At 34.5% G+C, this 17,269-nt stretch overlaps 1 protein-coding gene across 1 annotated transcript in view; it reads right to left on the bottom strand.

Annotated features, from left to right (window-relative positions):
* UBR5 (ubiquitin protein ligase E3 component n-recognin 5) overlaps positions 1–17,269 on the bottom strand; it is a 125,295-nt gene that overhangs the window by 10,190 nt on the left and 97,836 nt on the right. The window contains exons 41-54 of the mRNA XM_037503099.2: positions 15,846–16,076; positions 15,262–15,335; positions 13,928–14,100; positions 13,723–13,836; positions 12,618–12,838; positions 11,251–11,371; positions 11,065–11,163; positions 8,857–9,100; positions 6,733–6,844; positions 5,910–6,054; positions 4,907–5,037; positions 3,507–3,567; positions 1,219–1,394; positions 980–1,064 (exon numbers count right to left, since the gene is read on the bottom strand). Coding sequence (XP_037358996.1) covers positions 980–1,064; positions 1,219–1,394; positions 3,507–3,567; positions 4,907–5,037; positions 5,910–6,054; positions 6,733–6,844; positions 8,857–9,100; positions 11,065–11,163; positions 11,251–11,371; positions 12,618–12,838; positions 13,723–13,836; positions 13,928–14,100; positions 15,262–15,335; positions 15,846–16,076 — 1,987 coding nt within the window. The remainder of the gene's footprint in view (positions 1–979; positions 1,065–1,218; positions 1,395–3,506; positions 3,568–4,906; positions 5,038–5,909; positions 6,055–6,732; positions 6,845–8,856; positions 9,101–11,064; positions 11,164–11,250; positions 11,372–12,617; positions 12,839–13,722; positions 13,837–13,927; positions 14,101–15,261; positions 15,336–15,845; positions 16,077–17,269) is intronic.

Raw genomic sequence — 17,269 nt, 5'->3', positions numbered from 1 at the left:
AAAATTATTACAGGTTTAATTCTAGGTAATAAATCGGATGCTCAAAGGAATTCAGTAACTTGCTGAAGGTCACATCGTTAAACTTTAGTCTATTTGATTCCATGCTTTTCCCCCATAAAACCTTGTTAAAAGATACAACATGTCAACATTATTATGTTGCTGAACTTTTAAGTGTAGTTCTTCCTTGCACAAGAACATGTGTGTTCTCAGTTGGAATACCTTAAGAAATTCAGTAGACTTACAGTGAAAAAATATATATCATAAAATGTTACCTTGTATTAGTAGAAAGCAATATTCAGTTTGAGTCTCATTAAAGAAAATTATTAGACTACAGCTATTACCATGCTAATTCATATCAGATTCATAATGAAAGACTAAAATATTTTTTTGGTAATTTCTTTATAATACCTTTAGGAATATTGTGTTTTAAATCATAAGCTGCATAAATACTACTACGCATTAATATTGAAGTGGTTTTTTTCTCTGTCCCTTCAATCATAAAGGAAAGTGTAGCTATTAAGCTATCAAACTCTAAATAAACTAATTCCATCACTCAGATATAAATACCAAGCATGCTTATTTTCTTGTACTCTTTTGTGCCCTCTTCCTCATGCAACTTTACATACATTTTTAAAACTGGGAATGCTCTTTTAAATACAATACTCTATTTCCAACCACCACCTGCTAGAATTAATGGATAAAATCTACTGTGCATTTATTATGTGCCAGATGCCATGCAACTTTCTTGACCATTTGTCAAGGAAGGCAAATACGACATAGGTGTCAGGGGATTTGTATGCAAACAGGAACCAGGTTTGTCAGATCCCTTCCAAACCCACCTATGTCAACACTCTGCTATATTATCTCCCGTGTGTTGTAAATTTTCCTGTGTCATTGAGTTTGCAAATGTTTTATAATATCTATAATTATAAAAGACAAATTTTCCAATTATAAAAGCAGTTTCATTAAAATCACTTACTTTTCGACCAAGCAATACTTTTATCACATGTCGATTCAATGTGATAGGGCATAGTTCATTCTGTAGCAGACATAGCCCAAGAATCCTAAAAATAAAAATAAAGAAGTATTACATAATTCTAGACATAAAATAATGAGAAATCTTCTATAGCCTTGCTTCTAATCAGTATGAAGTATAGGATATATACATTTTAGAAAGTAATATATTTTATTAAGTTTTGAATTATAAAGTTCTTTTACCTGCCAATGTTTCTGAAACAATTCAACCTTGCTTCTGTGTTTTTGCCAGGCCTTGGAGTATAAAATCCTCTTTTTCCAGGTTGATAAAACAAAGGGGCGTTGTCATCGCCATCATCTGTGTCATCTAAATCCATATCTACTACACTTCGACTAGAGCCATGACGCTTTCGGTTTTCCTAACAACAAAGTATCAGACAGTAATCGACAAAATTGTTTTTTAAAACAAAACATGAACGGGTTCTCCAAAATCACTCAAAGTGAAGTCAGGGAGGTAGAACATTCATATTTATATGTGTATAACATTTCAAATAAATATACTTTAATTCATCTTTTCAGAACTGTGATATACAAAGTTTGAGCAAGTCTTTAACTTTGTCCATTTAAATAATCACTTAAAGAAACTATGGTAGCTTTTCACCTTAATTCCACAAAGACATTTTCACTAGATGCAGAATTCTGGATTGACAAGTCTTAAAGCACTTTAAAGATGATGTCGCACGGTCTTCCAGCTACCAGAATTTCTGATGAGAAATCTACTGTCTTTCAAATCATTGTCTCTCTATAGGAACTTTAAAATGCCTGATTGTTCTTTCATTCCTTCCTTGTATAGCAGTTTGATTATAGTGTGTCTGCACATAGTTTTCCTTTCAGTTTATCCTGTGCAGGATTCACTAACCTTCACTGTGTAAGTTTATGTCTGGCACTGAATTTGGCAAGTTTTCAGCTATCCTTTAAATACTTTTCTGTAGCAATCTTTCCACTTCTGGGTACTCAAATGGCATGAATTTTTGATCTTCTAGTATTATTTCACAGGTTCCAGAAGCTGCTTTTGTTTGAAATCTCTTTGTTTTTCAGAAAAGATAATTTCTATTTTCTTATTGATGGACACTTTCCACTATCTTGCCATGAGTGAATTTTATTCTTTTAGACACTGTAGGATTTTACTTCGTTCTTTTTAAGTTTCCTCTTCTATTGAGAACCTCTATCTTTCCATTCATTAGTGCTTGCCTTTATCTCATTAAAACATGAGATAAAGGGGCCTCCCCGGTGGCGCAGCGATTGAGCGCTGGGTTGCGAAGCTGCCCGCGGCCTCTGCGGCGCCGGTTCCATCCCCGGCTGCTCCCCGGCTACTGGAGGAGGGTCCCACATGGCACGCAGACCTCTCCTGCCTCCCGCTGCTCCCCTCTGCAGTGTACCTAGGTCCTTCTGCCTGCTCTGCTCCCCACTCTGGCTCTGGTGAATTCTCTCACCCTCCCGCACTTCTGACTGTACCCAGTGCATGTATAAACAAAACAAACAAAACAATAAAATAAATAAAACATGCCTCTATAAAAAAAAAAAAAAACAAACATGAGATAAAGCCTGATAAATCCAACTAAGGGCCATCTTGAAATTAGCATCTATCAGCTCTTACTTCCAAGAGACTAATTTTTCCTGATTCTTTCTATACTGGGTAATTTTGTGGTATATCCTGGACATTTTGTGTGAAACTCTGGACCTTGTTAAAATGATATAGAATGTTAATGCTTTCTGGCTTTTGTAGGTAAACAACCTATTTAGTTAGGTTTAGATTAGAAGTGCCACCCTCTGCATGCAGAGGTTCCTCTATTATGCTGTTTAGGCCTGCCTGGCATAGGTACCATTTGGGATACCCTAGGACTTAAACAATGGTTTGAATTATAGGTTAGTTCTCAAAGCCTTTGCAATCTTCCAGCTAAGATGGAGTAGTAGTTTAGTTCCACTCCCCTTCCTCAAACACTGCCGTATCCGTTATTTTTTAAATTTGATTTCGTTCTCCAATCTCTGTGCTATTTACTTTTTTGTTCATAGTTTTATTTATAATCAGTGAAAAAGATAAAATGTGGTTTTGTTCTATCTGGGCTGATTCTAAGTTCTCAGGAAGTTGAGAATGAACTTTATTATGCACTTACTGGTATGCTGTCACTTTTTCCCCTGCATTTTTTGCACTCACTGCTTTCTTGAGGAATAAGCTCTAAGATTCCATATTGCCTTATCTGTTATCATTTTATGCCCTCTCTAAATTAAAGCTTAATTCAGGTTGTGCCCAAATGGATACAGGCAGTCCATAGGGTTACAATGAGCTCCAACTAAACCAATTCTATTACCTGGTTTTTGTACATGGCACTTCTGTACCTATCTTTTCTTTTGTCTTCTACTGTAAGCAAGCATTTTAAAGTTACAGTTCCTTCAAAAATATGGCTCTCTGTCCCTTTCTGTAACTTAAATTCCAAGTGCTTATAATTAGCACTATACAAAACATCTCTTACCTGTACTTTTTCTGAGGAGTCTAATAATCCAAGATCCAGGATACTATCAGCTCCATTTTCCCTAAAAAACAAAAAATTCTTCACATTCTAGATTACTGAAACTTCTAGAATTTAGTGTACAGAAAACACGAATTTAAGAATTTATACATTACACTTAAACTTTGAAATAAATAAATAAATATACAGGGCATTTACTAGTCTTAATGCTTCTAGGAGCAGAGAAGTCAATAATATACACACAAAAAGCACTAGTTATTACATATGAGTCAAGACAATGATAAATAAAGGCTACCTGATTTAAGACAAGATAAATAAAGTCTTCATAGGGATAGGTACTGAAACCTAAGCTCAGGAGTATAGAGGTAGAACTGAAAGTAACAAAAAATATTTGGAAATTCTTTAGAGCATTTAATTATTCTAGAATATGAATAAGTTCACTGTTTACTCCAGAAAGCCAGGGGGAAAGTCATTATATTGTTAGTTGCAATTAATACAATCACTACTTAATTAGCAACCCTTACATAAATTTACAGATATCTTTTTATCTAAAGTATACATTTCCTTCCAACTTTTTTTATAATAGGCTGAACCGTATTAATTGTGCTAATACTGTCAGAGAAGATGATGAGTAATAAACAGTACATAAAACTACAGAGAGGAAAAACAGAAGTAACAGCAAAGGAAACAAACTTCTAGCAATTGTCTTTGGCTTGGACCACTCAACTTGAAATAGGTAAATGGCTGCATAGTTCCAGCGCTCAGGGCTATCCATTTACTCATTTCTAGGACTGTACATAATCCAAATTACTTATTCAAAATCATGACTGGGGGGGGGAAATTTTTTATTTTTTAATTTAAAATAATCCAACACTTTAAAGCCTTAAATTAGGTATCAGAGTAGTGCCAAGATTAAAGGCACAGAAAAATGTTGTGCATATATTTCTAATATTCCTATGACTTGTCACCTTGGGAAAAGAACGATCAGTATCTTCACTGTTGTTTTCTATTTTTTACTAAAACAAACATATTACACAACAGAAAGTAAAAACCTACATGGATTTTTAAGATTAAACAGGAAACCTCAAAGAAATGTCATGCTTCTGGCAATTTCTCAGGAACAGAGACCAATTTTTTGAGATATTGGCCTCTGCCATTAGGAGTATTCTGGTGGAGAATTTGAGAAAATAATTCCTAAATGTCAGATACAGAAAAGACCCTTAGAACCTAAGTGATTGCTGAAATTCTACATTTCTAAGACTTTGTTGACAGATTTTAAGTCATTTCTTAGGAAATCATTTAAAGTCCTGAGGTATATAAATTTTAAGATACAGTGGCACTAACATCCTAAAAATTAAGTAGCTGACACTGAATTAAAATGCCTTCCCAATTGCACACATTACCGTCCATGTGCAATGATGAGTTCCATGGCTTCATCCACTCTTGCTCTAAGAGAATCTTCACTTGCTAAAAGGAGAAGCAGCTGAGCTGGGGATAATTCCAACAGCATGCCAGTGATTTTACTGGCAAATGCCTGTAAATGATAAACAAATGTTATTTGCCCCTAATCTCTGAAATCTCCTCTCAATCAATAATTATTGAAGATAAATGTAAGAAACTAGTATTAACAAATAACAAAAATTTCTGAACCAGGGAAGGATTTTATTAAACTGGAAGCCAATTACACAGAACTTTCTAGGTAATGAATGATCCATGCAGCAACCAGCAGTCTTACAATCTTGTTAAAACTGGTATTTATATAAAAAGTCTTTTTTTTTTTTTTAAGGCTTTTTAATATCCCCAAGTAAACATACAACACTTCCATGTCCTCATTCCTCATCAAAGAGCCAAAAACATTTCTTTCATTTAGGGCATTTAGGATAGGAATAAAGATAGATGGAAAGAAGAAAGGAAGAAGGGAGAGAGAGGAAAAAGATGCCTACTTAAAACTAAGGATTTACTGAAAGAAATATAATTGGTTTTGTTTCATTATTCTTTTACTACAACATGCATTTAGTTACACATAAAAGCAAACAAAAACCAAATTGCTTATATACTCGTAATTTCAAAAAAATCTTCCCTGCAATATTTATCAGCAATAAAGTGGACTATTTGTAAAGTGCTCTAGTATACTTTGGTAACAAACCCAACACACAGGTAATTCTTTTGCACGCAAGTAGTTATTAGGCAGAATGATAACCTAGTACAAGTAGAAAAAACAAACCTCAACGTATACACAATTATCATCCAGCAGTTATTTCATTCCCTCCTCAGCATCCTTTTTACCCTAGCCTTCAACCACATGGACTGTCAGTAGCTAACAATTTAAATTTTTTAAATATCAATTTTAATGCAAAACAAAAATAGCACAACATGGTAAGATGTAGCTAAGTGCACTGTACATACTGGTTGCATTGCTTGTACACGGGGATAAAGTCTCTCTCCAAGAGCCTGACGATGTGCTGGCAGAGGGTCAGGATCATCACTAGGATTCCCTTCAGAGGCTGGTCTAAAGGGCCTAGTATCAATGGAGAGCTGTCTTCTAAAGTCTCTGGAAGAAGAACAAAGCTATTATGACCTTACTTCCCTTACCTGCAAAATGGAAAATATCAACACTGGTAAAAAGTTAGAAAATCAGAGCATGCAGGTGTGCTCTAGTTATGGTATCTAGGATGGCAGAATGCCCAAATAGATGATGGTTTGGAAATTCAGATCATCTAGATTTTGTCATGTGAAAAATCTCTAAATTTGCATAGTTGCATATTCAATTCTAAGGGAGAAGGATTTTAAAATTAAGAATTCACCCATAAATATATAAAATTAAAAAAAAAAAGAATCCACCCATAATTTCTAGAAGTTTTAGTCAAAAGTGAAATACCACCCATCTCCCTCCCTCATCCCCAAATTAAATAAAATACCACCCATCCTAACAGGAGAAAACTTAAAAGGTAACACAATTGTCACTATTTAAACCTCTTAACCTAGGGAAAAAATGATGTAAAGTTAATAAAAATTTCAAAAACTTAGGAACGTCAATGAATCTATATAATTTCAACTGCTCCTAGGTTTTTAAAGTAGAACATTTTCTTATCTGTTAAGACTATTTTAGTTACCATGCCTATATCCAAATATTTTCATTTTCTAAAATACAGTCCATAATGAAGTCTCATTTACAGACCTACCTCCAATCCATTCAAAAAGGTGGTATTCAGTAAAAAAATTATCTCACCTATCCCGATCTCTCCGAGAGCCTGCTCGCAAGCCACTACTCCTCCTCATTTCCCGTTCTCTCTCCCTTTCCCGATCCCTCTCTCCTCTGTTCCTTAATCTCTGCATTAAACCTGAAAGAAACCATCACAAACATTTTTGTTTAAATGTAAATGTAACTATTTCAAATTTCAAAGTCAATGAGGACAAGAGACAAGCATAAAGACACAACAAAGATTATCTTCTTAACATCTGTCTTAGTGCCTCTCATTTAGCCCCTAGGCGTTTGTTGTGTGTGTTTTTTTTTTTTTTTTGGGGGGGGGGTTGGAGTGGGTGGTGGGTGGGTTTGTGTAGAATGTACCTGGCAGGTAATAGATTTTTTTAAAACGAACTTTCCCCCCTGTTTTGTCAAAGCTGTGAAATAAAACTATGTCAGTATTACAATAAAGCTGAGATTTCTTAACATTATTAGAGTTGTATTTTAATACCTTCTCTAGTCTTAGTTTTTGGCATTAAGCGTTATAGGCTACCTAGAACAGTATCTGTTATTTTTAAAACCTTCAGCATAACTGATGAGCATTTGCTTGTCATCTATTAGCAGAGTTTTCCCAATTCTATTTCACTGGTAAATGACTTCTTGGTTATTCTTTTAGTTTTTGCCTTTTTCTCCTAAAAGTTTTACAAGATTTAATTGCTAACTGACTGAATGATGATTACCAAAGATAACTTTTTAATTTCATCTATTTATCTACTGTCACATTATTTGGAAAGCTCACTATTGTTGAAAGTACATGAAACATATGACTGGCTTTCCCAGTTTAAGAACAGAGAGGTAAAATAAATGGTTATTTTAAAATTAAAAAAAAAAAAAAAAAAAACCTTCAGCATAAGCCAGAATATAATTTCCTAAAGCATATGCAGAAAAGATATTTCTGAAATGTTATGACTTTTCAGGTTTCTTCATTTACATTTGCTGATTTTTCCATTACAGGACCATCAAAATTCAAATGATGAAATGAATGATGAAAGGCTAGGGGATGTCATGTTTTCATGCTCCTTTCAAGAGGTCATTCAAACCCTACGATGCTGGTTTACAAAGCCCCACTAAGATACAGCTGCTACAGACTAGGAAAAATACACAATATATAATTACCACAGAGAAAGGCAAAAATACAGGGGTTTCTTAATCTCTATAAATACTCTCATTACTATATCCAGCCATCTACAGGGTTGACAGTCTCTTGGCCCTACTTGAGATGAATGACCAATTATCACCCAGTTAGGGTTTTTGTAATTTTCACAGATTTAAAAAAAATTTTCTAATCTTAGAGATCAAGTTTTAACTCAAAAGTGCTAGTCTTCATAGAGGTATAAAGTTTGCACCAGGAGGGCCTCCCTGGTGGCGCAAGGGGTTAAGACACAACCTATGAAGCTATCTGCAGCCACTGCAGCACCAGTTCAATTCCCGGCCGGCCAGGGAGCAACCCACATGACACAGCAGACCTCCCCTGCCTCTCCCACTACTCCTCTCAGCAGTGTATTTCAGTCTGCCTGTTCTGTTCCCCACTGTCTCTGGTGAATCCTCTCACTCCCTTGCATCTCTGGCCCGTACCCCAGTTCTTGTATGCATAAACAATCTTTTAAAAAAAAAAAAGTTTGCACCAGGATTTTAATAATGAAAACCTTACTATTATTCCAGAAACACACAAAGTCTTGCTAAATTAAAGAGCAAAGTTGGTGGCATAACTAGTCAATTTACATTTGGTGGCAAGCTCCCTATCTCACTATGGACAGTAGTAACTTTTGCAAATCATACTCTAGTATCTGTACCAGTTAAATACTAGAATAAGGAAAATATTTGCCAATTGAATTTTTATGGAACCATAGATCTTACAACTCCCTACTCCTCAAACAAGTAATAACTGAGATGCAACTTACTAGTACAATAACAAACATTTATGAAAACAAGGCAGTCAATACAAGAGTAAACTTATCAACTAGAGTAGTTTAAGCAAGATTAAATCACTTAGAATCATATAAAAATGTAAATGACATTAAAGTTCTCTAATACATATGAACATGATTATCTTTTCTGATAAGGCAAGCTACGAATTTTTCTGATGCTTGTAATCTGGAGACTACTTACTTGTATGAGTACCTTTGTTGGCATTCTGAATACAATCTAGATTTGGCAGTTTTTCATTTGACAAAAATGCCTGTGCAATGGCTGTATAAAAACTTCGTGCAACACCACTGCCCTCTCCTGGCTCATCCTTAAATGTGACTTTTACTCTGTGTACAGCCATTGGTGTGGTAGCACATCTTCGACCAAAGTGATTATTAAGCTGCCTCATGGTCTGCTGAATAAGAAGATCTCGATCCCGATCAACCTATTAAAACACACCAAAAGGTTTCAGTGCTGGAAACCACTGTGAAATTTTTCTATGTAAAATCTGAAAATCTAATTTTAGCCTTTCCTTGAGTTTAACTACAAATTTGGGTTCTTAGAAACTAATACATTCCAAATATTCAACATTACAAAGCATATAAAAAGTGTTCTGTGTTAAATAAAGAAAAAGGAATTTAACTCAATTGTAATACATACTGACAGAAAGGTCTAATGGAAAGCACCAATTCATTCAATTCTGAAATACACAAGAATAAATTCCAGTGGATCAAAAGGATTGTAAATGTAAAAATAAAGGTAAATACCAGAAGAAAACATGAAATATTCCTTTGGTGATACCACCGAAACAAAGTAAAAGAAAATGGTAAACTGGGAACAATATCTGTATCTGTTTGCACACAAAGATGCACATTCATGAATAGTGCACATACCACCTGAAGTGTTTCTTAAAAAGTTAAAACTTGATCATAATAAAAAATGCCAATTAAAGTTATACTGAGATGCCATTTCTTATCTGTCAGATTGGCAAAAATCTAAAGATTTGACAACAAACTGCTGGAAAACTAGGAAGAATTAGGCACTGTGTTAGTGACATTGAAAATGCAAAAATATGCAACCATTAAGCAGAAATACTTGCCAGTATCTGGCAAAATTATGTATATACATACTCTTTAACCCAGCAATTCCATGTCTAAGACATGGAATTCTATCTCAAAGACACAGTAACCAAAAAGAAGAAATACACATCAGGCAGCTTATCACCCCACTTTTATAATATCAAAAGACTAGAAATAAGCCCAATTGTCTAATAATTGGACACTGACTAAAAACACTGAGACAACCATTAAATACAGCACTAATCCTAAGTAGTTGGATCGAAGAAAAGCAGAATATCTATCTATCTATCTATGTACACACAGCTATGGCTTTGTCCCTGGGATATACTGTTAGCTAGGGAAAGCAAGATGGAGTACAGTGTATAGCAATCACACTCAGGTTGGGAGGAAAAAGACATATAATGAATGCACATGGTTATACTTTCTGGTCCTAATTTTATGGAGATAGTAGTAAAACCACACAAAGAAAAACTAATTTGAGTGTCTGTAACAAAATAATATGATTATTCCTATCCAGTTGAATGTGCTCTAAGGACAAAGTTGCAAATAAATTCTAAGCTATCTTCAATAACCATGTTGGTGTCGACAGTGTTGATTTTGTGATTCTAAGACTGCTGTGTGTAGTGGGATAAAAGCAAATTAGGAATTTTATGAGTACTTTATCAGTGTTCAGTTCTAGGGAGATAAAAACTAAAGTAGAAAAAAACTATGGTTCTACATTTTGAATTTGCATTGGAAACATTAGTATGAAGTCATGATGTAAATTTTTTTTTAAGTACTTCTTAGCTCTAATTACTAAAAAAAAAACTAGAACTAATGATCAACCAATAGGTAGTGAGCAACCAGAGCTCAGATAACTTCAGAATTCAGAATACAATATTCTACTAAAAGGGACCAGGACTTTTTGAAGAAATGATTGTCTTAAGGTCTGTGGCAGGAAATACACAGGATGAAACATACCAAAAAGCAAGCAAGTTATCAAAAATTACTGGAGTTACATCAAAAGGATTCAGGGGCCAAAAACGACCCAGGTCTCCCACTAGTCAAATAAGAAACAATTTGAGCATCAATTTGAATAATAACCTCAATGGAATGAAACACACCAAAATGGTTCAATCTATACATTCATGATGATACTTAAAAAAAAAAAACAAAAAACATTAATAATCAGAGGATGCTATGAAACTAACGGCCAGAGATGTGGTGGATACCATTTATTTTCTTTAAATTCATAACAGTATGTGTAATTAAGATTTATTGTAGTTTGCCTTTAAACTTTATATAAATGCCATCATACATGTATAGTATTAGAAAATCTAAATACCTTTACCTCTAGTGATAAATCTCTTGACTGCTGGTTTCTCAGTTTTTCCATTTCTCTACGGAATTTTGATTCTTTTACCTCAAAGCCACCCAATTCAGTTAGGATCTTTAAAAAAAAAATGTACAACAAAATTATTCTCTGAAATATGGTCTTACCAGGCAGAATACAATTTAAAGTTCTCAAAATACATACTGATCCAGGTTCTGCTCCAACATCTTCCATGAATACCCTGCCGAACAGCTCTAAAGAAAGGCGCCAACGTCCTAATAGCATATCATGGGAAATAACCATTCCCATGAAGCTACACTGTGGCCTGTAAGTTTAAGGGGAAAGGGTGATCAATGACAGTTTACTTGGTCTTTCAATATTGTGAGGTGTTAAGTACTTCAAACCACATCCTCTCTAATGGAGAACTTTTCTACAGCTACTTGTTCCTTGCCTAACTTCCTTTATACCTTTCTGTTTTTTACACGAGGATACATTCCCAGGCTGTCTTCTAGCCTCATCTTTCATTTTACTTCTCCTTAAAGTACAATGTCCATCTCCATCCAGTTGAGTCCCAGATCATAATCTAGTTCAACTTTCACAATGGCCCAGAATTTCCCTGTGTTAAACACATGCAATTCAATGATACTCCATTTGAATCGAATATGGCCTCTTAACATGACATTCCTAATTTCTTTTAGTAGAACCAACTATTTTCCTTACTGGACAAAACTGAAACAAATTTTAATTTTTCTTCCCCATTCCTCCAAACTGACCGAAGTCCTTAAATCATTTCTTTTCATTCCCATGATTTTCCTTTCATCCCCAAAGTCAAGAGGCTACTTCAGTCCTTTTCTTACCACTAGCCAGAATCAGTAACAGCTTTTCAACTTGTCTCCCTAGTTCTCTTTTTTTCAATCTGTTTTTGCACACTCTAACATTCTCAGCTCAAGTCATACTTGTGTTTAGGAAGCTTGGTCCACTCCAGCTAATATTTCTTCCTTGCTTATTTGGGTTGTTAGATCATGTACATAAAATCTATGTTTAACTTAAACCCTGTTAAATAAAAAATTATCTCACATTTACATATCCCAAAAATATAAAGCATAGAGCAGATACTCAACAAATCATTTGGTGATAAGCCATACCACTGACCCACAGTGTATTTGGGGGGGAAATTTTTACTGGGAAAGCAAAGAACCCACTTCTTATGACCTGATGAGGGAGCCCAAGCAAGTGTGAGAGTAAAAATTTCTAAAAAGTTCTTTCTAGTTATTTTCATGTTCCCCTGAGCTGCTGGTAACAAATCTAGAATTGGCAATTTGACAAGGATATGCACTTTAACTCAATACTAAACATTAAAAACATAGTCATTTAATTCATCAGTAAAGTCAGGAGAAAAATCAGACTGCAAGCCAACAAGAAAAAATCCAGAAAAATCAATATTTAAACATAAACCAGAAAGAACAGCTGAGCCTATTTATATACAAATAAAATAAAAGTTCTAAATAAAAATTTTATAAGAATTATAATAGACAAAGCAATGCAATAGAAAAGTTAAACTTAGCAAATACCTGAAAGATGTAAGAGGTGGCCCTTCACTTTCGGTCAGTCCTATTTCTGCTAGTAAACTGCTTTTCAATTGTGCAGCAAGATCCTGAGCAGATGGTCCTGGCTTTGAACTCTCAGCTTCTTCTGGCAGCACGTTTTGTTCTTCCCCTTCCTTTTTTTGTCGATTTTGCATGTTCATTACATTTTTCAGATTGGCAGCATAAGACATTTTAGTTGGGAGAACCTAAGAATTTTTGTGTTTAAAAGTTACACATTAAAAATGAAAACTAATTATATTTTCCTTTCAACATAATAAAAATCAAATGGAAATGAAGCAATTCTTCTCAGGTGCTTCAACTACAAAGATGCAGTCTATTCTGGCTTTAATCCCCTGGCTGACCACCAACTGCAGCGCACTACAGTGGCCTCAGAAATTTTAAGGAAATATTTATAATATCTGTGGTCACTTAAGTCTCTTATCCATTTCCAATATTTTCAGTATTGCATTCTTCTCTATCACTGAGGTAATTAAAAACAATATATTGAACTACATATCTTCTATGCCTGTTCTTAAATGTGTTACTACTTTATCATTGGAGAAACAGTACAGTGTAATTAATTTTAGGTTCTGTAAGACTTTTACCTAAAAATTAGGTTTGTCACTAAACTAGTGAAATTTGGTCTCTTCAAACCTCAATTTCTTACCCATAAAATCAGGATAATAATGTTTTCCACAAAACATGGTTTTAAAGACTAAGACAATGCCCAGGAGATAGAATTATCAACACGTGTTAGGTATACTACTATTAGCATACTTATTCACATTCTAGATTCAAAGTTTCAAGCCAATGTTGTAAGAATTCAAATTTTCAATGGTATAGAGCAATAAATTCTGAAACAAAGTACATAACCCAACTGCCATTTTATAGCTGAATCCGACATAAAGCAAGTTAGTCTCAAAGCACACTAATGACTTTGTTGGAATTCCTTTTATTATGTCATAAGACAGGAATTTCCGATAGCTAGAGGAAATAAAATATTCTGAATTAATCCATCTCTAAAAATCTGGATGCTGTTGACAAGTGCTAATTCACAAATATTATATTGAGAAGATTTTTGCTCTCTTACCTCAAGGCAGTTTCTATCCACTGTAACCTCCATTAAGCATTTCCCACTACTGGCAGATGAAGAATAAAGGCCCTGACTTGGACGGCCAAAAAGATCCTCCTTTCTAGCATTTGGCTGGAATTTTAACAGAAATATTCTAGTTACATTGAACACTTAAAAATAAAATTAATTAAAAAGAAACGTTAAGATTAGTGTATTAAGTCACCTGCAACAGATGTGGCTGATCAGCCAAGGGAATGGCTTCAGCAAGAGGCACTTCAAATGGATTTGGGGGTATACACCCAAGGAATGTCATGGAATCTGAGCGACGGAAAAATGGGTGGTTTTGGCCAGTTTCTGCAGGAAGAGAGTCATCATCCTTATCATTCAAAGTGGCACCTAGATACAAAGAGATAAAATGTTTGGCTTTTAGAAAAATAATTTAATTATTAGGGAATGGAAAAAAATTTTAATCTGCTCAAGCAAAAATTCCTGTTATCTATTTATAAAATTTTAAAGCAACTAAAAAAAATAGCTTAAAATTTTAATATTTTAAAGTGGTAACTCAAAATATTAGTATGTTGAAATTGTTACAATGGTAAATATTTTTGTTATATATATTAAAATAACAAAAAGTTTGCCCAAAAATATCAGTAACATTTTGTGTTGGGCAAAAGTTTCCCATATTCTATTTGCTTTCCAGAGATTCAGACTTGAAGAATGCTAGATTCCTGGGCATATCAGGAGGTGAAATTTAAGCAACTGTTTACATGTAAGTTCATGTTATCCTCTATAAGAAGATAAACAGTCTGGGCAATTCATGCAACCCAGTTGGAAATGAGCACACCAGCATCAGCTCCCTTTAAATGGAATAAGCACTGCTTACAATGTACTATGAAAATACTAGTGAGCTGTGACAGGGTTATCAAAAAAACCCAGTTAAGTTAGTTATCCTTTCTGAAGTAAATTAAAGTACTAGCAGATAATAAGAAACAGGTAATTGGGTCACTTGATTCCACTTTAAAAACTGCTTAATTTTGCTTGAAATAACTGAAAACTACAAAAAAAAAAAAAATGCTGGAGATTCTAATTTTAGAATTTTTCAATTTTAGAATATTTTCTCTTTATCACAGTAACAGTTGTGATTTTTTTTTTATATTTGGAGTTAGTGATATTTCTCATTTTCTTGACTAAACTTATTTAGCATCAATATATTAACAAAGTTCTGGTAAGATTTTATTTAAATTTAGTACTTACAACATTTCATTAAAAATAAAGGTAAATGGAGATAAAACGCAAAAATGCAAAGGAGATAACAAAGGCAGAATAAAAAATATCGATTGTTGGAAGGTTTTTAACATTCCTTTAATTCATCCTTATTGATAAAGCAAGTAATATCAGGATGAATAAGGGAAAATGGACAGGGAAGGCAAGAATAGGACATAGAGAAGAAAAGAGAAATTCCCACCCAGACAGAAAATAATGAAGTTAAAAAGCTTGAAGGGGAAATACTGAGGCAGCCATTTCTTGAAGTAGATAGCAGATTTTCTGTGCACTAACTTTGATTGGTGTCATCATCATTCTCATGTTCTGAATCTTCATTATCAATACCCAGTTCCAAGAGTTCTCGCGTCCTTTAAAAAGACAAGTGAGTCATTTTATATGAAGTATTTGTGCAATGTGAAAAGGAACAAAGGTGATGGGAACTGTAAGCAAAAAACACTGTAAAGGTCAGTTAAGTATCTAACCAATTTCAAATACTGTGATAAAATTTTAGACTCTGGGCATGAGTGATTGACTAGCCAAAAGTACAACAATTACAAAATAGGCTCAGTGGAAGCAAAAAGCTAATCACACCAAGAAATAGTGAATGCTTACACAAACAGTATAAAATGTGATAAATCAGGGCAAGCTATCTCATGCATAAAGCTTAACTGATTCTTAAGTTTCCTGTTTTAAGTGAGGGGTTAAAGGAGGGGTAACTATGGAGAAAGGTTAGATACACTCAAGCACACTTTCCTACATGGATGTTTCTGTGATCTCTTACCATGTATTTCTCTTTACTCCAAAAATCTAACAAGGTGCTAACAGAGACCACTCTGAGCACGTATTTCTTAAACCAACCTCATGGCAAGTATGGATACCTTTTGCGTTCCAGTTGAGGTGTGTCCAATGTCGTCTGCTGATTCATCGCTTTAATCCAATATATAAGAGCTTGAAAAACATATGCTACATGCTTCAATGAGCAAACATCCAGAACTGGAAGGACATCAGAATGCTCATCATTATGAGACCGCATCAAAGACAGAGCATAGTTTAGGAAGTCCCCTCGAGCAGACATCATTCCTTGACGGGCACTAAGCAATGTGGCACGTCTGTAGAACAAAGAGGAAATGAAAATGTTTACAAAAACAACAAATGTGAAGCTTACCAGTATCATGTATATGCAAAATTGGGAACTGAGACTATCCATAAATACCGAGTAAGAGTCTACGGGAATCTTTCAGAAACCTAATCACTATTTGTGATTTAATGTCCTATACTTTTGAACAGCAAAGGAATTTCAGTATCATTTGGAACGGCAGCAGGCACTCCCTTCCCTACAGACAATGGTTCCCAAACTCTAGCATCAAAATCACCTGGAAGACTTGTTGAAACAGATAGTTTCAGTAGACTTGGGGGCAGGGTCCCAAAATTTATGTTTCTAACAAGCTCTCAAGTGGTGATACTGCTGCTGTTCTGGGAATCACATTTTGAGAACTATGGCCTAAAAATGACACCAAAAGCACAGGCAGCAGCAACAAGAAACATAGTACTGGACTTTATCAGAATTCAAATTTTTGTCCTTCAAAGGACATAATCAGGAAAATGAAGACAACCTATAGAATGGGACAAAAATTTTGTGAATCATGTATCTAATAAGGAATTTGTATCCAGAATAAAGAACTCATACAACTCAGTAATATAAATGGGCAATGGGTTGACATTCACATTTCTCTAGAGAAGATATACAAATGAGCAATAAGCGCATGAAGAGATCGTCAACATCATCAGCCTAGCGAAATGCACATCAAACCCATGAAATACCACTTTACACTCAGGAAGAGAACTATAATTTAAAAATATGGATAATAACAAGTGTTGGCAAAGATGTGGAGAAATAAAAAATGGTGTAGCCACTCTGGAAAACAATCTGGCAGTTCAGTCCTCAAAAAGTTAAACATAGGAAGTTAGTATATGATCCAGCAATCCCCGACTTAGGCATATACCCCAGATAATTGAAAACACATTCACATAAAAACCTGTACACAGATGTCCATAGACAGCATTATTTATAATCACTAAAAGGTGGAAATGACCCAAATGCCCATCAACTATGGCTAATCAAAATATGGCTTATTCATACAACAGAGTATTAAGAATTTGAAAAAGTACCTATTTACACATGCTAAACATGGAAGAAACTTAAAGCCGTAAGCTAGGCAAAAAGCAACCAGGCATCAAAGACAACATATTCTATGATCCCATCTATACAAAATGTCCAGAATAGGCCAATCCAGAAAGACAA

This window comes from Talpa occidentalis, unplaced genomic scaffold (genome assembly GCF_014898055.3).
Source record: "Talpa occidentalis isolate TD23 unplaced genomic scaffold, MPIMG_talOcc4v2.1, whole genome shotgun sequence".
NCBI lineage: Eukaryota > Metazoa > Chordata > Mammalia > Eulipotyphla > Talpidae > Talpa > Talpa occidentalis.
This window is presented reverse-complemented; position numbering and strand designations above follow the sequence as displayed.